General features: G+C 46.9%; 1 protein-coding gene across 11 annotated transcripts in view; it reads left to right on the top strand.

Annotated features, from left to right (window-relative positions):
- Positions 1-5,845: 5,845 nt before the first annotated feature.
- Positions 5,846-21,689, top strand: part of LOC110517734 (probable JmjC domain-containing histone demethylation protein 2C) — a 225,697-nt gene continuing 209,853 nt past the window's right edge. For 10 of the 11 annotated variants that reach the window (XM_036972063.1, XM_036972064.1, XM_036972068.1 and 7 more), the window contains exon 1: positions 5,846-6,246. In XM_036972063.1, the coding sequence (XP_036827958.1) occupies positions 6,085-6,246 (162 nt within the window). In that variant the 5' untranslated portion in view covers positions 5,846-6,084. The remainder of the gene's footprint in view (positions 6,247-21,689) is intronic. The other variant, XM_036972062.1, reaches the window with a different exon arrangement.

Genomic DNA, 21,689 nt, shown 5'->3' with positions numbered 1-21,689 from the left:
GCACAGCCATAAGGCAGCAGAGTCATAAGGCAGCACAGCCATAAGGCAGCACAGAACAGCCATAAGGCAGCACAGAACAGCCATAAGGCAGCACAGCCATAAGGCAGCATAGCCATAAGGCAGCATAGCACAGCCATAAGGCAGCACAGCACAGCCATAAGGCAGCACAGCCATAAGGCAGCACAATACAGCCATAAGGCAGCAGAGCACAGCCATAAGGCAGCACAGCCATAAGGCAGCACAACACAGCCATAAGGCAGCACAGCACAGCCATAAGGCAGCACAGCACAGCCATAAGGCAGCACAGCACAGCCATGAGGCAGCACAGCACAGCCAAAAGGCAGCACAGAACAGCCATAAGGCAGCACAACCATAAGGCAGCACAGCCATAAGAAAGCACAGCAGAGCCATAAGGCAGCACAGCACAGCCATAACGCAGCACAACACAGCCATAAGGCAGCACAGGCATAAGGCAGCACAGCACAGCCATAAGGCAGCACAGCCATAAGGCAGCACAGCACAGCCATAAGGCAGCAAAACACAGTCATAAGGCAGCACAGCCATAAGGCAGCACAGCCATAAGGCAGCACAGCACAGCCATAAGGCAGCGCAGCACAGCCATAAGGCAGTACAGCCATAAGGCAGCACAGCCATAAGGCAGCACAGCCATAAGGCAGCAGAGCACAGCCATAAGGCAGCACAGCCATAAGGCAGCATAGCACAGCCATAAGGCAGCACAGCACAGCCATAAGGCAGCACAGCCATAAGGCAGCACAGCCATAAGGCAGCAGAGCACAGCCATAAGGCAGCACAGCCATAAGGCAGCATAGCACAGCCATAAGGCAGCACAACACAGTCATTAGGCAGCACATCCATAAGGCAGCACAGCCATAAGGCAGCACAGCCATAAGGCAGCACAACACGGCCATAAGGCAGCACAGCCATAAGGCAGCACAGCAAAACCATAAGGCAGCACAACACAGCCATAAGGCAGCACAGCACAGCCATAAGGCAGCACCACACAGCCATAAGGCAGCACAATACAACCATAAGGCAGCACAACACAGCCATAAGGCAGCACAACACAGCCATAAGGCAGCACAACACAGCCATAAGGCAGCACAGCCATAAGGCAGCACAGCACAGCCATAAGGCAGCACAGCCATAAGGCAGCACAGCACAGCCATAAGGCTGCACAGCACAGCCATAAGGCAGCACAGCCATAAGGCAGCACAGCCATAAGAAAGCACAACACAGCCATAAGGCAGCACAGCCATAAGGCAGCACAGCCATAAGGCAGCACAACACAGCCATAAGGCTGCACAGCACAGCCATAAGGCAGCACAGCCATAAGAAAGCACAACACAGCCATAAGGCAGCACAGCCATAGGGCAGCACAGCACAGCCATAAGGCAGCACAGCACAGCCATAAGGCAGCACAGCCATAAGGCAGCACAGCACAGCCATAAGGCAGCACAGCACAGCCATAAGGCAGCACAGCACAGCCATAAGGCAGCACAGCCATAAGGCAGCACAGCATAGCCATAAAGCAGCACAGCCATAAGGCAGCACAGCACAGCCATAAGGCAGCACAGCACAGCCATAAGGCAGCACAGCCATAAGGCAGCACAGCATAGCCATAAAGCAGCACAGCCATAAGGCAGCACAACACAGCCATAAGGCAGCACAACACAGCCATAAGGCTGCACAGCACAGCCATAAGGCAACACAACACAGCCATAAGGCAGCACAGCCATAAGGCAGCACAGCCATAAGAAAGCACAGCACAGCCATAAGGCAGCACAGCACAACCACAAGGCAGCACAGCCATAAGGCAGCACAGCACAGCCATAAGGCAGCACAGCCATAAGGCAGCACAGCCATAAGAAAGCACAGCACAGCCATAAGGCAGCACAGCACAACCACAAGGCAGCACAGCCATAAGGCAGCACAGCACAGCCATAAGTCAACACAGCCATAAGGCAAGGCAGCACAGCCATAAGGCATTCTCAGGGGGAGAGCTGTAAAGGGATAAACAGAGAAACACACTAAACATATTATAGATGTTTCCCTAAACTGGAGCTGCATCAACATGAGAAAACAATTTTTTTTACATAAAAAAAATAAACATCAACATCATTTTCTTACATGTAAAATATATATTGTCTTATGCATCGTATTTTATATCTGTCGAGTTATTATCAAAATATACACCACTAATATTCAATATAATAATACATCATTTTATTTTTTGGGACAAATGTACATAATGTTTCAGCAGCAAAACCAGGTGGACTGGGGACAGCAAGGAGTCATCAGGCCAGGTAGTCCTGAGGCATGGTCCTAGGGCCAGGTGGACTGGGGACAGCAAGGAGTCATCAGGCCAGGTAGTCCCGAGGCATGGTCCCAGGGCTCAGGTGGACTGGGGACAGCAAGGAGTCATCAGGCCAGGTAGTCCTGAGGCATGGTCCTAGGGCCAGGTGGACTGGGGACAGCAAGGAGTCATCAGGCCAGGTAGTCCTGAGGCATGGTCCTAGGGCCAGGTGGACTGGGGACAGCAAGGAGTCATCAGGCCAGGTAGTCCTGAGGCATGGTCCCAGGGCCAGGTGGACTGGGGACAGCAAGGAGTCATCAGGCCAGGTAGTCCTGAGGCATGGTCCCAGGGCCAGGTGGACTGGGGACAGCAAGGAGTCATCAGGCCAGGTAGTCCTGAGGCATGGTCCTAGGGCCAGGTGGACTGGGGACAGCAAGGAGTCATCAGGCCAGGTAGTCCTGAGGCATGGTCCTAGGGCCAGGTGGACTGGGGACAGCAAGGAGTCATCAGGCCAGGTAGTCCTGAGGCATGGTCCTAGGGCCAGGTGGACTGGGGACAGTAAGGAGTCATCAGGCCAGGTAGTCCTGAGGCATGGTCCCAGGGCCAGGTGGACTGGGGACAGTAAGGAGTCATCAGGCCAGGTAGTCCTGAGGCATGGTCCCAGGGCCAGGTGGACTGGGGACAGTAAGGAGTCATCAGGCCAGGTAGTCCTGAGGCATGGTCCCAGGGCCAGGTGGACTGGGGACAGCAAGGAGTCATCAGGCCAGGTAGTCCTGAGGCATGGTCCTAGGGCCAGGTGGACTGGGGACAGCAAGGAGTCATCAGGCCAGGTAGTCCCGAGGCATGGTCCCAGGGCTCAGGTCCTCTGGGAGGGGAGAGGGAGAGAGAGAGAATTAGAGGGAGCACACTTAAATTCACACAGGACACCGGATAAGACAAGAGAAGTCCTCCAGATATAACAGACTGACCCTAGCCCCCCGACACATAAACTACTGCAGCATAAATACTGGAGGCTGAGACAGGAGGGATTGGGAGACACTGTGGCCCTGTCCGATGATACCCCCAGACAGGGCCAAACAGGCAGGATATAACCCCACCCACTTTGCCAAAGCACAGCCCCCACACCACTAGACTGATATCTTCAACCAAGAACCAAGAACAACCAAGAACGGACAGGAAGATCACCAGGATGTGTACTCAAAGCGTGCGCTGACCAACTGTCAAGTGTCTTCACTGACATTTTCAACCTCTCCCTGACCGAGTCTGTAATACCAACATGTTTGAAGCAGACCACCATAATCCCTGTGCCAAAGAACACCAAGGTAACCTGCCTAATTGACTACCACCCTGTAGCACTCGCGTCTGTAGCCATGAAGTGCTTTGAAAGGCTGGTCGTGGCTCACATCACCACCATTATCCCAGAAACCCTAGACCCACTCCAATTTGCACACCGCCCTAACAGATCCACAGATGATACAATCTCTATTGCACTCCACACTGCTCCAAGCTCATCAATAAGCTATGGACCCTGGGACATAACACCTCCCTCTGCAACTAAATCCTGGACTTCCTGACGGGTCGCCCCCAGGTGGTAAGGGTAGATAACAACACATCCGTCACTCTGATCCTCAACACAGGGGCCCCTCAGGGGTGCATTCTCAGTCCCCTCCTGTACTCCCTGTTCACTCTGGTCTGCATGGCCAGGCACAACTCCAACACCATCATTAAGTTTGCTGATGACACAACAGTGGTAGGCCTGATCACCGACAACAATGAGACAGCCTATAGGGAGGAGGTCAGAGACCTGGTCGTGTGGTGCCAGAATAACAACCTCTCCCTCAACGTGATCAAGACAAAGGAGATGATTGTGGACTACAGGAAAAGGGGGACCAAGTACGTCCCCATTCTCATCAACGGGGCTGTAGTGGAGCAGGTTGAGAGCTTCAAGTTCCTTGGTGTCCACATCACCAACAAACTATCATGGTCCAAACACACTAAGACAGTTGTGAAGAGGGCACGACAAAACCGACTCCCCCTCAGGAGACTGAAAAGATTTGGCATGGGTCCTCAGATCCTCAAAAAGTTCTATAGCTGCACCATCGAGAGCACTGACTGACTGACTGGTTGTATCACTGCCTGGTATGATAACTGCTCGGCATCTGACCGTAAGGTGCTACAGATGGTAGTGCGTACGGCCCAGTATATCACCGGGGCCAAGCTTCCTGCCATCCAGGACCTCTACACCTTCAGAGGAAGGCCCAACAAATTGTCAAAGATTCCAGCCACCCTTGTCATAGACTGTTCTATCTGCTACCGCACGGCTACAGTTCTCTGCTGCCAATGACTGGAACGATTTGCAAAAATCACTGAAGCTGGAGACTCATATCTCCCTCACTAACTTTAAGCACCAGCTGTCAGAGCAGCTCACAGATCACTGCACCTGTACATAGTCCATCTGTAAATAGCACATCTAACTACCTCAACCCCATACTGTTATTTATTTTTTCTCCTTTGCACCCCAGTATCTCAACTTGCACATTCATCTTCTGCACATCTATCACTCCAGTGTTTAATTGCTAAATTGTAATTACTTCGCCACCACGGCCTATTTATTGCCTTACCTCCCTTATCTTACCTCATTTGCACTCACTGCATATAGACCTTTTCTATTGTGTTATTGACTGTATGTTTGTTTATTTCATGTGTTCTCAACTAGCCTACCTGGTTAAATAAAGGTGAAATATATATATTTTTAAAAGCAATAAGTCTAGGTCCAAAAGGTTTCTCAACAGCTTCTATCCCCAAGCCATAAAACCTCTAAACAGCTAATCAAATGGCCGCCCAGACTATTTGCATTGCCCCTCAGCCTTTTACCCTGCTGCTACTGTCTGTTTATTATCTTTGCATAGTCACTTTAACTCTACCTACATGTACATATTACCGGAATTACCTCGACTAACTTTTGCCCCTAAACATAGCCTCGCTATTGTTATTTTACTGCTGCTCTCTAATTATTTGTTACTTTTATTTCTTATTTTTTTTACTTATCTATTTTTTTTAACTTAACACGTATTTTTCTTAAAATTGCATTTTTGGTTAAGGGCTTGAAAGTAAGCGTTTCACTGTAAGGTCTTCTTCATGTGTTGTATTCGGCGGCATGTGACATATCCAATTTGATTTGATTTGATATATTCCTTTTTGTAACAGTGGTAGAGAATAGATCTGTGTCTGGCGGACGGAGAAGTCTGCTGCTGCGGTGTTACACGGTCGTCTGCCTCGGGGAGCGGAGGGATACAGTGTTTCACCACGGCAGTGATGTGGGTGCGGAGGGATACCATGTTTTACCATGGTAGTGATGTGGGTGCGGAGGGATACCGTGTTTTACCGCGGCAGTGATGTGTTCCAGTGTTGGTCTACCTCGGGGAGCGGAGGGATAACTTTTCCACGGCAGTGATGTGGGAGCGGAGGGATACCGTGTATCGCCACGGCAATGATGTGGGAGCGGAGGGATACCGTATATCGCCACGGCAGGGATCTGGGAGCGGAGGGATACCGTGTTTCGCCACGGAGCTGAAGATCGACTGTTTACGGGTGGAGACTGCAAGGAATTTAAATCCCCCCCGGGTTGTTACGCTACACGTTAAAGACGAAATAACAGTGGTAGTTGATGCGTTTCTTTGGATTATTCAGTTCAGTTTAATGTAGTACATGTGAGCTCGATAGGCCGTCGGTGTTAGAGTTTTCCAGGGGGTTGTTTTCGCTGTCAGTGGATGGCCATGGCGGTGGAGACGCGACCGGAGCTGGTTGGGAAGCGGTTCCTGTGTGTCGGTGGAGACGAGCCGCTGGATCTCCGGGATATCGGCCGCTGGGGCTGGCGAGCTGGGGTCATCCGAGCCGTTACTCACCGGGACAACAACCATTCAGAGTTGACGGTAAGGAATTTTATATTATTTTTAATGGTTTGTCCGACCGTAGACCGATGAGGCATTTGGTGTTGGTTTGGCTTTGTAAAGATGAAGTTAGCTTCTTAACGCCGTTAGCTGGTTTTCAGTCGCTATTGGCATATAATTCTAATAAATACATACATTATCTATCTTGTATGAAGTAAATTTAGTTTTGTATCTTTTATAACTGTTTGGCAGTAGCGTCAGACGTTAGTCTTGATCTATCTACCGTAAACCTGACGTTATGCTAGTTTAGCTAACTGTCCGTTAGTAAGGGCGCGTGTCAACAATGTCAGAGATTTCTAACAGCAAATAAACCCGAGAGAGATGAGAGATAGCAGGGAGAGAACATGGAGAGATAACATGGAGAGAGAGCAGGGTGAGAGAGGGGTAAGCAAGCAGAGAGATAGCTGGGACCGGTTTCCCAAAATCATATTAAGGCTAAATTAATCGTCAGAACCATTGACCTGTGATTAAATGACCTAGCTAGCCAACGTTGAGTCGATCACAGCTCTAGCGACCCTTTCCTCGATTTCCACATCAAGGCTGAAATTCCATGACTTGTACAATAATTAGCTAGAACCTGAAGTGCATATTAACAACTGGCATGCCCACCAGTTGTAAAGAGGACAAACATGTTGAATGTGCTGGATAAATAGGTAAATCATTCCAGATTTGTCCTAAATCACAGGGCCCATGTAAAAACCCACTATTTGTTGTTTGTTGCCAGATTTCTAATGGTAAAGCAGTGTTGCTAATGTAGCCTACGTGAATACTGTCTGACAGGTAGCCAGATAAATGAATAGTTGCATTTAGTTTGGGCCCCTTTTTATCAGCCAGGAATGAACAGCTGAGTGAACACAGGGATTTAAGATTAGATCATCATGTCACACACAACTTGCCATTGTACTAGTGTCAGTAGCTGGAATAGCAACACAATTACACTGTCTGGCTGTGTGTTGCTGGTTGAACGGAGGCCTGTCTGGCCATGTGTTGCTGGTTGAACGGAGGCCTGTCTGGCCGTGTGTTGCTGGTTGAACGGAGGCCTGTCTGGCCTTGTGTTGCTGGTTGAACGGAGGTCTGTCTGGCCGTGTGTTGCTGGTTGAACGGAGGCCTGTCTGGCCGTGTGTTGCTGGTTGAACGGAGGCCTGTCTGGCTGTGTGTTGCTGGTTGAACTGTCTGGCCGTGTGTTGCTGGTTGAACGGAGGCCTGTCTGGCTGTGTGTTGCTGGTTGAACTGTCTGGCCGTGTGTTGCTGGTTGAACGGAGGCCTGTCTGGCCGTGTGTTGCTGGTTGAACGGAGGCCTGTCTGCCTGTGTTGCTGGTTGAACTGTCTGGCCGTGTGTTGCTGGTTGAACTGTCTGCCTTTGTTGCTGAGTGGGGAATCTGTAAACGTGTAGCTAACAATAGCTTCAAAAAGTGTTTGGTTCAGAGTACTGTGTGTGTGGAGGGAGAATCAACATGCCGTACAGTATGTTTTGAGGAGTAGGATCTGAACAAGAACACCTTGGCTACACTCATTCATTCTTATCACTGTTAAAACCAGACTGCATGTAGGCCAGCTAGTTGTTTCAATGACTTCTGTTTCAGAGAAAATACACCAATCATTTTACTATGACAATAACGGTAGTTGAAATGAACATGTTATTTTGTTGCCCTAGGAGACAGAATGTAACATGAGACTGGTGGTGGTCAGCAGCACCCCTCCCCCACCGGTACCACAACATAAGGCAGCCATGTCTGTGTTCTATGACAGTAGGCTCTCTCTGGTTTCCAGATTGCAAAGCCATGTTGTGGTTAGAGTGGAGGGACGGCAGGTAGCCTAGTGGGTGGAGCGGAGGGACGGCAGGTAGCCTAGTGGTTAGAGTGGAGGGACGGCAGGTAGCCTAGTGGTTAGAGTGGAGGGACGGCAGGTAGCCTAGTGGTTAGAGTGGAGGGACGGCAGGTAGCCTAGTGGTTGGAGTGGAGGGACGGCAGGTAGCCTAGTGGTTGGAGTGGAGGGACGGCAGGTAGCCTAGTGGTTGGAGTGGAGGGACGGCAGGTAGCCTAGTGGGTGGAGCGGATGGGCGGCAGGTAGCCTAGTGGTTGGAGCGGAGGGACGGCAGGTAGCCTAGTGGTTGGAGTAGAGGGACGGCAGGTAGCCTAGTGGGTGGAGCGGAGGGACGGCAGGTAGCCTAGTGGGTGGAGCGGATGGGCGGCAGGTAGCCTAGTGGTTAGAGAGGAGGGACGGCAGGTAGCCTAGTGGTTGGAGCGGAGGGACGGCAGGTAGCCTAGTGGTTGGAGCGGAGGGACGGCAGGTAGCCTAGTGGTTGGAGCGGAGGGACGGCAGGTAGCCTAGTGGGTGGAGCGGAGGGACGGCAGGTAGCCTAGTGGGTGGAGCGGAGGGGCGGCAGGTAGCCTAGTGGTTGGAGCGGAGGGACGGCAGGTAGCCTAGTGGGTGGAGCGGAGGGACGGCAGGTAGCCTAGTGGGTGGAGCGGAGGGACGGCAGGTAGCCTAGTGGGTGGAGCGGAGGGGCGGCAGGGCTGCCTAGTGGGTGGAGCGGAGGGGCGGCAGGGCTGCCTAGTGGGTGGAGCGTTGGGCCAGTAACCGGCAGGGCTGCCTAGTGGTTGGAGCGTTGGGCCAGTAACCGGCAGGGCTGCCTAGTGGTTGGAGCATTGGGCCAGTAACCGGCAGGGCTGCCTAGTGGTTGGAGCGTTGGGCCAGTAACCGGCAGGGCTGCCTAGTGGTTGGAGCGTTGGGCCAGTAACCGGCAGGGCTGCCTAGTGGTTGGAGCGTTGGGCCAGTAACCGGCAGGGCTGCCTAGTGTTTGGAGCGTTGGGCCAGTAACCGGCAGGGCTGCCTAGTGGTTGGAGCGTTGGGCCAGTAACCATCAGGTAGCCTAGTGGTTAGAGCGTTGGGCCAGTAACCAGTAGGTAGCCTAGTGGTTAGAGCGTTGGGCTAGTAACTGAAAGGTTGCAAGATCAAATCCCAGCACTGACAAGGTAAAAATCTGTTGTTCTGCCCCTGAACAAGACAGTTAACCCACTGTTTCCCGGTAGGTCGTCATTGGAAATAAGAATTTGTTCTTAACAGACTTGCCTAGTTAAATAAAGGTAAAATAAAAAATAGTAGTGGTTTCTAGAATGTAATAATCTTCTGTTCTAAATGTTTTTGATTCTCGTTGCTTTTGTCTTATTTACTGTTGGTACAGTGACACACAGTATTAATTGGCATAATGGTAACAACAAACTGCCCGAGAACATCGTACTTTCCTGAAAGTATATAACTCTGCCTGCTGATTGGCCTCGTTTATTCTGTAGCAGTGTGAGTCACTGGCTTGGTACTTTGATATTTCAGACAGCAGAGCTCTCATTAGGAGTGGAGAGAGAGAGAGAGAGAGAGAGAGACTCTCTTTCACCAATGGCTGGACTGTATCCCGTAGCAACAGCGGCGTAGCCATGTGAATGACGGGTTCTCTGAGTTCACCAGCTCTAGTTAGCTCCACGTTGCTTAACATTCTCCTGCTCCACATCAGAACATCAGATCCTGTTTAACACGGTCTGTTCTGCCCTCGTAGACATGGTAACCTAATGAGAAGGACAAGGCTGGTGTTGGATGTAGCGTCAAGCATAGAGTATTTACCGTATAGGCTCGCCTACATGTCATGTATCATCTGTGTCTGTTGACTGATATAAAGGATTGCTACGTCATGTAGGCCCGACCTTCATCATTTACACTTCTGTTTTTCACACTATTTCACTCCTTTTCCCCAGGGAATACATACGTATCACCCTGTGGTCTTTATGCCCAGTTAGTAGGCTAGGTTTTCCTCTGTTCTGAGACGGCCCAGACCTTCCAACCCATCTCTGTACTGACCCAGTTCTCTGAGACGGCCCAGTCCTTCCAACCCATCTCTGTACTGACCCTATTCTCTGAGACGGCCCAGACCTTCCAACCCATCTCTGTACTGACCCTGTTCTCTGAGACGGCCCAGACCTTCCAACCCATCTCTGTACTGACCCTGTTCTCTGAGACGGCCCAGACCTTCCAACCCATCTCTGTACTGACCCTGTTCTCTGAGACGGCCCAGACCTTCCAACCCATCTCTGTACTGACCCAGTTCTCTGAGACGGCCCAGTCCTTCCAACCCATCTCTGTACTGACCCTGTTCTCTGAGACGGCCTTGTCTCCCCAGACCTTCCAACCCATCTCTGTACTGACCCAGTTCTCTGAGACGGCCCAGACCTTCCAACCCCATCTCTGTACTGACCCAGTTCTCTGAGACGGCCCAGACCTTCCAACCCCATCTCTGTACTGACCCAGTTCTCTCTGCTCTTGTTGAATATATCCAGATGTCTTTGTTTTAGACCCAACTGTATGTTAGTTTTTCAGGACATACTTTCCCAAATCAAATAAACTGAATGTTATTCTAAGGTCTCCACTCCAAATGTTTTGGCCGTTGATATTAAAACATGGTGGTGTTTGAGCCCCTGATATTAAAACATGGTGGTGTTTGAGCCCCTGATATTAAAACATGGTGGTGTTTGAGCCCCTGATATTAAAACATGGTGGTGTTTGAGCCCCTGATATTAAAACATGGTGGTGTTTGAGCCCCTGATATTAAAACAGGGTGGTGTTTGAGCCCCTGATATTAAAACATGGTGGTGTTTGAGCCCCTGATATTAAAACATGGTGGTGTTTGAGCCCCTGATATTAAAACAGGGTGGTGTTTGAGCCCCTGATATTAAAACAGGGTGGTGTTTGAGCCCCTGATATTAAAACAGGGTGGTGTTTGAGCCCCTGATATTAAAACATGGTGGTGTTTGAGCCCCTGATATTAAAACATGGTGGTGTTTGAGCCCCTGATATTAAAACAGGGTGGTGTTTGAGCCCCTGATATTAAAACAGGGTGGTGTTTGAGCACCTGATATTAAAACAGGGTGGTGTTTGAGCCCCTGATATTAAAATATGGTGGTGTTTGAGCCGTTGTCTCTGTGGTGGCAGAGTGCGTATTGGAGGAGCCCGCTGGAATGCCTCAGTCATTAAACCAACCAGGACCTAAACAAGTTTACTCTTGTTACTTCATGTTAGGTACTTGGCCTTGTTTTCATAGTAAATCCAGCCCATCCTTCTGCATGACCAATATCATATTGTTCTGTAATATTATCTAGCTGTAGCTGCACTGAAAATCATTTCCACTTCCTGTTTTATTGCTCCCACTTGTATTGCTCAGTCTGTCCGTTTGGAAATGCGAGCCAGTCTGAGGATCCATCAAATCATGTTGTTGTTAATGTCCTGCCTCTGTCCTGAACGCTGCTTCCCTTCCTGGCGTTAGCATCGTGTCTCCCCCCAATGGATCCCTGTTCTCTATGTAGTGGACTGCTGTAGACCAGGGCCCGTGGGCCAGTGGACTGCTGTAGACCAGGGCCCGTGGGCCAGTGGACTCGTGGACTGCTGTAGACCAGGGCCCGTGGGCCAGTGGACTGCTGTAGACCAGGGCCCGTGGGCCAGTGGACTAATGCGGGGGGCACACAGGGACATTTCTGTGCTGTGATTTGACATGTTATAAAGAAGCACACAGGAATCCATACATCCAGTAGTGGGTCTAGCAGTCTGTTTCCGATGGCTTGGTTTCTGTTTTTTAACAATGACCGAGACAGATTATGGTAGTAATATGATTTACTACAGGTCTGACACATCCAAACCCTTTGAATGACAAAGTACCTGTTTCTACTTGCAGGAAGTTATCTTCAGCTGGAAGACAACCCGGTGAACCTACTGGGGTTTGGTCTGACACACTGGGTCGTATCTGGAGCGCTGTCTAGATATTCAGTTAGGGGATTAGTTGGGGGTTGCCCAGCCTCTGCTGTGTGGCATCCTATATAGTTTGCTGTGGATTAACAACTGATGCGTTTAGTACAAAGTACTTGTTGACATTGCGTCAGTCATTGTGCAGTAGATTGTAGGTCAGTAGATTCAGCAAGGTTGTATTCTTAAAGGAGTCAAATCAAATCAAGATACAGTAGATGGTATAGAGTACAGTATATAATACAAGGTTGTGTTCTTAAAGGAGTCAAATCAAATCAAGATACAGTAGATGGTATAGAGTACAGTATATAATACAAGGTTGTATTCTTAAAGGAGTCAAATCAAATCAAGATACAGTAGATGGCATAGAGTACAGTATATAATACAAGGTTGTGTTCTTAAAGGAGTCAAATCAAATCAAGATACAGTAGATGGTATAGAGTACAGTATATAATACAAGGTTGTATTCTTAAAGGAGTCAAATCAAATCAAGATACAGTAGATGGTATAGAGTACAGTATATAATACAAGGTTGTGTTCTTAAAGGAGTCAAATCAAATCAAGATACAGTAGATGGCATAGAGTACAGTATATAATACAAGGTTGTGTTTTTAAAGGAGTCCTAGCACTTTATTTCACATCATACCTGTAGTAAAATGTACTAAACTAAAAGTAAAGAATAAGAGTAACAATAAGGAGGCTATATACAGGGAGTACCGGTACAGAGTCAATGTGGAGGCTATATACAGGGGGTACCATTACTGAGTCAGTGTGGGGTACCGGTTAGTGGAGGTCATATATACAGGGGGTACCATTACTGAGTCAATGTGTGGGGTACAGGTTAGTGGAGGTAATATATACAGGGGGTACCATTACTGAGTCAATGTGTGGGGTACCGGTTAGTGGATGTCATTGAGGTAATATATACACAAGGGGTACCGGTACTGAAAACACACTGCCCCTGTCAATATGGACGACACACTGCCCCTGTCAATATGGACGACACACTGCCCCTGTCAATATGGACGACACACTGCCCCTGTCAATACTGGCCCAACTGTTCTGGGGAACTATGGGAAGCTTCATAATGTGACTGGCCAAACTGTTCTGGGGAACTATGGGAAGCTTCATAATGTGACTGGCCCAACTGTTCTGGGGAACTATGGGAAGCTTCATAATGTGACTGGCCCAACTGTTCTGGGGAAATATGGGAAGCTTCATAATGTAACATAACGTGACTGGCCCAACTGTTCTGGGGAACTATGGGAGGCTTCATAATGTGACTGGCCCAACTGTTCTGGGGAACTATGGGAGGCTTCATAATGTGACTGGCCCAACTGTTCTGGGGAACTATGGGAGGCTTCATAATGTGACTGGCCCAACTGTTCTGGGGAACTATGGGAGGCTTCATAATGTGACTGGCCCAACTGTTCTGGGGAACTATGGGAAGCTTCATAATGTGACTGGCCCAACTGTTCTGGGGAACTATGGGGAGCTTCATAATGTGACTGGCCCAACTGTTTTGGGGAACTATGGGGAGCTTCATAATGTGACTGGCCCAACTGTTCTGGGGAACTATGGGAAGCTTCATAATGTGACTGGCCCAACTGTTCTGGGGAACTATGGGAAGCTTCATAATGTGACTGGCCCAACTGTTCTGGGGAACTATGGGAAGCTTCATAATGTGACTGGTGAAATGAAGGATCTACTTTATCTCCTAACGTATTACACTAGTTGAGTGCAGGTATTTCCTTAAAGCAGCTACAGAAATGTAATAGTTTTGATGTAATGTTTAATCCTGCAGCTATTTCCAGATAGCCCAGTATATGGTGTGTGTTCTGAATGCAGCCCTAGCCTACTTTTTAAAGTTCACACACACAGATCATTAAAGTGTATTGTATTTTGTCTCTGTCGTCATGTTTGTTACTGTGGCGTCCTGAAGGTTATCTAGCCTGAAGGACCTCGACTAGACATCTGGAACACCAAGTGGCCCTTTACATTCAGGGCTCAAGGTTTGTTTCTCTGGTGTGAACCAGAATGATTTGTTTGGAGCTCTGGAACGCTGGCGGTGTTCTATGGGTTCCGTTGATGGGTTCCAGACAGTGGAGGGGAAACTTGACCCGTTAACAGATGTTTGAGCCTGAGCCAAGGAGCTGCAGTGTGATCTGTAACCCAGAAACGGACAGCTTTCTCCTTGTTGTTTCCGACCATTCACCGAGGAGAGTCTCCATTTGAGACAGAATCCTTATCCTCCTGAGTGAGTTAAAACATTTATCTGGGTCTTGATATGTTATCATTGACTATTCAAATGAGCATAAGGCTTAATCATTTTGTAACAGAGGGGTGGGACACTATAAAAGAAACACATCCCAGATATTATCTTGTAAATATCCCTGCACAACGGGGATTGCCCGACAATGTACCGCCTGCAATTTATGGTGTGTGTGTCTGGTGGAGATGCCCGCCTCGCGTCTCGAGGGAGATGGGATGCTTCTGGTCTCCATTTGAAGGATGTAGCCAACACAGCACGTGATTTAAAGGCTTGTTTCAGTTGGGAAAAAGAAAACGAGGATATGGCTGAATATGGGTCTTATTGTTTCAACACAGCAAAAGATATGGGTCTGTTATTGTTTCAACACAGTGAAAGATATGGGCCTGATATTGTTTCAACACAGTGAAAGATATGGGTCTGTTATTGTTTCAACACAGTGAAAGATATGGGCCTGATATTGTTTCAACACAGTGAAAGATATGGGTCTGTTATTCTTTCAACACAGTGAAAGATGTGGGCCTCATATTGTTTCAACACAGTGAAAGATATGGGCCTGATATTGTTTCAACACAGTGAAAGATAAGGGCCTGTTTCAACACAGTGAAAGATGTGGGCCTGATATTGTTTCAACACAGTGAAAGATAAGGGTCTGTTTCAACACAGTGAAAGATAAGGGTCTGTTATTGTTTCAACACAGTGAAAGATATGGGTCTGTTTCAACACAGTGAAAGATAAGGGTCTGTTATTGTTTCAACACAGTGAAAGATATGGGTCTGTTTCAACACAGTGAAAGATAAGGGTCTGTTATTGTTTCAACACAGTGAAAGATATGGGTCTGTTATTGTTTCAACACAGTGAAAGATATGGGTCTGTTATTGTTTCAACACAGTGAAAGATAAGGGTCTGTTTCAACACAGCAAAAGATTTCAGTGATGAAGAGTGTGAATAGTATTATAGACCTTCCAGATTGCTACGTCTCTAAAATAATAAACCATGAATTATCACAATTGTAAAAGCTGTAGAACCAGATCTATAGAAGCATTATGAAAGATATAGGCCCAGATCTATAGAAGCATAATGAAAGATATAGAACCAGATCTATAGAAGCATTATGAAAGATATAGGCCCAGATCTATAGAAGCATTATGAAAGATCTAGGCCCAGATCTATAGAAGCATTATGAAAGCTGTAGGCCCAGATCTATAGAAGCATAATGAAAGATATAGGCCCAGATCTATAGAAGCATAATGAAAGATATAGGCCCAGATCTATAGAAGCATTATGAAAGATATAGGCCCAGATCTATTGAAGCATAATGAAAGATATAGGCCCAGATCTATTGAAGCATTATGAAAGATATAGGCCCAGATCTATAGAAGCATAATGAAAGATATAGGCCCAGATCTATTGAAGCATAATGAAAGATATAGGCCCAGATCTATAGAAGCATAATGAAAGATATAGGCCCAGATCTATAGAAGCATAATGAAAGCTGTAGGCCCAGATAAAAATAAGCACAATGAAAGATATAGGCCCAGATCTATAGAAGCACAAATGAAAGCTGTAGAACCAGATCTATAGAAGCACAATGAAAGATATAGGCCCAGATCTATAGAAGCACAATGAAAGATATAGGCCCAGATCTATAGAAGCACAATGAAAGATATAGGCCCAGATCTATAGAAGCATTATGAAAGCTGTAGGCCCAGATCTATAGAAGCATAATGAAAGATATAGGCCCAGATCTATAGAAGCATAATGAAAGATATAGGCCCAGATCTATAGAAGCATAATGAAAGCTGTAGAACCAGATCTATTGAAGCATAATGAAAGATATAGGCCCAGATCTATAGAAGCATAATGAAAGATATAGGCCCAGATCTATTGAAGCATAATGAAAGATATAGGCCCAGATCTATAGAAGCATAATGAAAGATATAGGCCCAGATCTATAGAAGCATAATGAAAGCTGTAGGCCCAGATAAAAATAAGCACAATGAAAGATATAGGCCCAGATCTATAGAAGCACAAATGAAAGCTGTAGAACCAGATCTATAGAAGCACAATGAAAGATATAGGCCCAGATCTATAGAAGCACAATGAAAGATATAGGCCCAGATCTATAGAAGCACAATGAAAGATATAGGCCCAGATCTATAGAAGCATTATGAAAGCTGTAGGCCCAGATCTATAGAAGCATAATGAAAGATATAGGCCCAGATCTATAGAAGCATAATGAAAGATATAGGCCCAGATCTATAGAAGCATAATGAAAGCTGTAGAACCAGATCTATTGAAGCATAATGAAAGATATAGGCCCAGATCTATAGAAGCATAATGAAAGATATAGGCCCAGATCTATAGAAGCACAAATGAAAGATATAGGCCCAGATCTATAGAAGCATAATGAAAGATATAGGCCCAGATCTATAGAAGCACAATGAAAGCTGTAGGCCCAGATCTATAGAAGCATAATGAAAGATATAGGCCCAGATCTATAGAAGCACAATGAAAGATATAGGCCCAGATCTATAGAAGCATAATGAAAGATATAGGCCCAGATCTATAGAAGCACAAATGAAAGATATAGGCCCAGATCTATAGAAGCACAATGAAAGATATAGGCCCAGATCTATAGAAGCATAATGAAAGATATAGGCCCAGATCTATAGAAGCATAATGAAAGCTGTAGGCCCAGATCTATAGAAGCACAAATGAAAGATATAGGCCCAGATCTATAGAAGCACAATGAAAGATATAGGCCCAGATCTATAGAAGCACAATGAAAGATATAGGCCCAGATCTATAGAAGCACAATGAAAGATATAGGCCCAGATCTATAGAAGCACAATGAAAGATATAGGCCCACATTTCTCAGAGACCAGGGGAATCGTTGAATGTTCTGATTTCTCAGAGACCAGGGGAAGTGTTGAGAGAGGGATTGTTCTGATTTCTTCTTTTGCATATTGGCCTTTGCATGGCTACTTGGCTAGCTTATTGGTTAACACGAAAGAGGTTTACAGTGTAGTGACCTCTGAATGATTTCCTGTGCTCACTGACTCACTGTGACATTGTTTTACAGACCATGTGTTGATCAACAGAATAGATATGGTAAGGTTAGTTCTGTCCTACAGTCATATGGTAATATGATGTAATGTTTAGCTTCATAGTTACACACGGCTGTTTATTCAGCTTCACGTGGCTACATCCCAGCTTCATAGTTACACACGGCTGTTTATTCAGCTTCACGTGGCTACATCCCAGCTTCATAGTTACACACGGCTGTTTATTCAGCTTCACGTGGCTACATCCCAGCTTCATAGTTACACACGGCTGTTTATTCAGCTTCACGTGGCTACATCCCAGCTTCATAGTTACACACGGCTGTTTATTCAGCTTCACGTGGCTACATCCCAGCTTCATAGTTACACACGGCTGTTTATTCAGCTTCACGTGGCTACATCCCAGCTTCATAGTTACACACGGCTGTTTATTCAGCTTCACGTGGCTACATCCCAGCTTCATAGTTACACACGGCTGTTTATTCAGCTTCACGTGGCTTCATCCCAGCTTCAGTGAAGGCGGAGGTTCCCTCCTGCTTTTACACCACACTTCATCTGCATCTAGTAGGATGATTGTTTGATTCCCTTGGTTGTTGTGCAAACAGACTTGGGTATGACATAGTTGGAGGCCTGGCAGGCAGCTGAGGCTGTGAGTTATCACGGGACAGACCGTGCCGCATGGCTAAGTGGATGTGTATGGAGATTCCTGAAGACTTAGTGGGAAGGAGAATAGAGGAGACCGTGCCGGATGGCTAAATGGATGTGTGTGGAGATCCCTGAAGGCTTAGTGGGAAGGAGAATAGAGGAGACCGTGCCGGATGGCTAAATGGATGTGTGTGGAGATCCCTGAAGGCTTAGTGGGAAGGAGAATAGAGGAGACCGCGCCGGATGGCTAAGTGGATGTGTGTGGAGATCCCTGAAGGCTTAGTGGGAAGGAGAATAGAGGAGACCGCGCCGGATGGCTAAATGGATGTGTGTGGAGATCCCTGAAGGCTTAGTGGGAAGGAGAATAGAGGAGACTGTGCCGGATGGCTAAATGGATGTGTCTGGAGATCCCTGAAGGCTTAGTGGGAAGGAGAATAGAGGAGACCGTGCCGGATGGCTAAATGGATGTGGGTGGAGATCCCTGAAGGCTTAGTGGGAAGGAGAATAGAGGAGACCGTGCCTGATGGCTAAATGGATGTGTCTGGAGATCCCTGAAGGCTTAGTGGGAAGGAGAATAGAGGAGACCGTGCCGGATGGCTAAATGGATGTGTGTGGAGATCCCTGAAGGCTTAGTGGGAAGGAGAATAGAGGAGACTGTGCCGGATGGCTAAATGGATGTGTCTGGAGATCCCTGAAGGCTTAGTGGGAAGGAGAATAGAGGAGCCCGCGCCGGATGGCTAAATGGATGTGTCTGGCGATCCCTGAAGGCTTAGTGGGAAGGAGAATAGAGGAGACCGTGCCGGATGGCTAAATGGATGTGTGTGGAGATCCCTGAAGGCTTAGTGGGAAGGAGAATAGAGGAGACTGCACCGGATGGCTAAATGGATGTGTATGGAGTAGAGGTAGACCGATTTATGATTTTTTTCAATGCTAATACGGATTTTATTGGAAATCCAAAAAAGCCGATACCGATTTAATCAGCCAATTTTTAAAAATGTTTTTATTTATTTATTTGTAATTATGACAGTCAGTTCCTTGCTCAGAACATGAGAACATATGAAAGCTGGTGGTTCCTTTTAACATGAGTCTTCAATATTCCTAGGTAAAAAGTTATTATAGGACTATTTCCCTCTATACCATTTGTATTTCATTAACCTTTGACTATTGGATGTTCTTATAGGCACTTTAGTATTGCCAGTGTAACAGTATAGCTTCCGTCCCTCTCCTCGCTCCTCCCTGGGCTCGAACCAGCAACACAACGACAACAGCCACCCTCGAAGCAGCCTTACCCATGCAGAGCAAGGGGAACAACCACTACAAGGCTCAGAGCGAGTGACCTTTGAAACGCTATTAGCGCCCACTAACTAGCTAGCCATTTCACTTCGGTTACACCAGCCTCATCTCGGGAGTTGATAGGCTTGAAGTCATAAACAGCGCAATGCTTGATGCACAACGAGGAGCTGCTGGCAAAACACACAAAATGCTGTTTGAATGAATGTTTTCGCGCCTGCTTCTGCCTACCACCGCTCAGTCAGATACTTAGATGCTTGTGTGCTCAGTCAGATTATATGCAACGCAGGACATCAACCATGTGTAGTTAACTAGTGATTATGATTGATTTGTTTTTATAAGATAAGTTTAATGCTAGCTAGCAACTTACCGTGGCTTACTGCATTTGCGTAACAGGCAGTCTCCTTGTGGAGTGCAAGGAGAGAGAGGCAGGTCGTTATTGAGTTGGACTAGTTTTGTAACAGTAGTGTTTTATTAAACACATATTAAGAGATACAACAACAGAGGCAAAGCAACAAGACAAAACAGCACTCACTTACACATACCTGTGTGTGTGTGTGTATATATGTATATGTATGTATGTATATATATATATATGTGTATATATATGTGTGTATATATATACATACATACATACATACATACATACATACATACATACATACCATTTTCCTCTTCCCGCTCGGTGATTCTCACCCCATCCCCATCATTGCGTCTCTCAATACGTACGTTTTAAACAAACTTACAAACAGGAATTAAACAAAGCTCAGTTTAAACCAGGAGGTTAGGTTCCACACATGGAACGTACAGTGTAGTTCTGAAATACATACATCCCCGCCATTCTAAGAGAATCCTTGCAGCATAATAGCTGATACCTCAGGTTCTAGGTAATTTACATAAGGTTCCCATACTTTGTAGAACTGATCTGTTTTAGAATGCAATGTACATGTCAGATATTCCAGAGGCACCCATTCAAGCGCTGGACTAGTTAACTGTAAGGTTGCAAGATTGTGTCAGCTCGGGGGATACAATCTTGCAAAGGTGAAAATCTATCGTTCTGCCCCTGAAATAGGCACTGTTCCTAGGCCGTCATTGAAAATAAGAATGTATTCTTAACTGACTTGCCTAGTTAAATAAAGATTAAATAAAGGTCTAAAAAAAACTAAAATTGGCAAAATCGGTGTCCAAAAATACAGATTTATGAAAACTTGAAATCGGCCCTAATTAATCGGCCATTCCGATTAATCGGTCGACCTCTAGTATGGAGATCCCTGAAGGCTTAGTGGGAAGGAGAATAGAGGAGACGTGGCTACTGTGAAGAGAGGGGGACCTGGGAGGGAACAGAGAGGACCCGTGTTCTCTGGGTTCAGGAGAGAGACATGAAAGGGACCTGGGAGGGAACAGAAAGGACCTGTGTCCTGTGAGACAGGAAAGGGACCGGGCTGTGTTCTCTGGGTTCAGGAGAGAGAGAGACTGGGCTGTGTGCGTGGTCAGGGAAATACTCTGCATTTAGCTTGGCTGTCTGTAGGTCACTACCATGACAGACAGTTCTCCCTCCCTGCTGGGCTGTCTGTAGGTCTCTACCATGATAGACAGTTTATTTTTTAAATTTTATTTATTTTATATAGCCCTTCGTACATCAGCTGATATCTCAAAGTGCTGTACAGAAACCCAGCCTAAAACCCCAAACAGCAAGCAATGCAGGTGAAGAAGCACGGTGGCTAGGAAAAACTCCCTAGAAAGGCCAAAACCTAGGAAGAAACCTAGAGAGGAACCAGGCTATGTGGGGTGGCCAGTCCTCTTCTGGCTGTGCCGGGTGGAGATTATAACAAAACATGGTCAAGATGTTCAAATGTTCATAAATGACCAGCATGGTCGAATAATAATAAGGCAGAATAGTTGAAACTGGAGCAGCAGCACAGTCAGGTGGACTGGGGACAGCAAGGAGTCATCATGTCAGGTATTCCTGGGGCATGGTCCTAGGGCTCAGGTCCTCCGAGAGAGAGAAAGAAAGAGAGAATTAGAGAGAGCATATGTGGGATGGCCAGTCCTCTTCTGGCTGTGCCGGGTGGAGATTATAACAGAACATGGCCAAGATGTTCAAATGTTCATAAATGATCAGCATGGTCGAATAATAATAAGGCAGAACAGTTGAAACTGGAGCAGCAGCACAGCCAGGTGGACTGGGGACAGCAAGGAGTCATCATGTCAGGTAGTCCTGGGGCATGGTCCTAGGGCTCAGGTCCTCCGAGAGAGAGAAAGAGAGAAGGAGAGAATTAGAGAACGCACACTTAGATTCACACAGGACACCGAATAGGACAGGAGAAGTACTCCAGATATAACAAACTGACCCTAGCCCCCCGACACATAAACTA

This window comes from Oncorhynchus mykiss, unplaced genomic scaffold (genome assembly GCF_013265735.2).
Source record: "Oncorhynchus mykiss isolate Arlee unplaced genomic scaffold, USDA_OmykA_1.1 un_scaffold_119, whole genome shotgun sequence".
In the NCBI taxonomy this organism is placed as follows: domain Eukaryota; kingdom Metazoa; phylum Chordata; class Actinopteri; order Salmoniformes; family Salmonidae; genus Oncorhynchus; species Oncorhynchus mykiss.
Note: the sequence above shows the minus strand (reverse complement) of the source record. Positions and strands in the feature narration are given on the sequence as shown.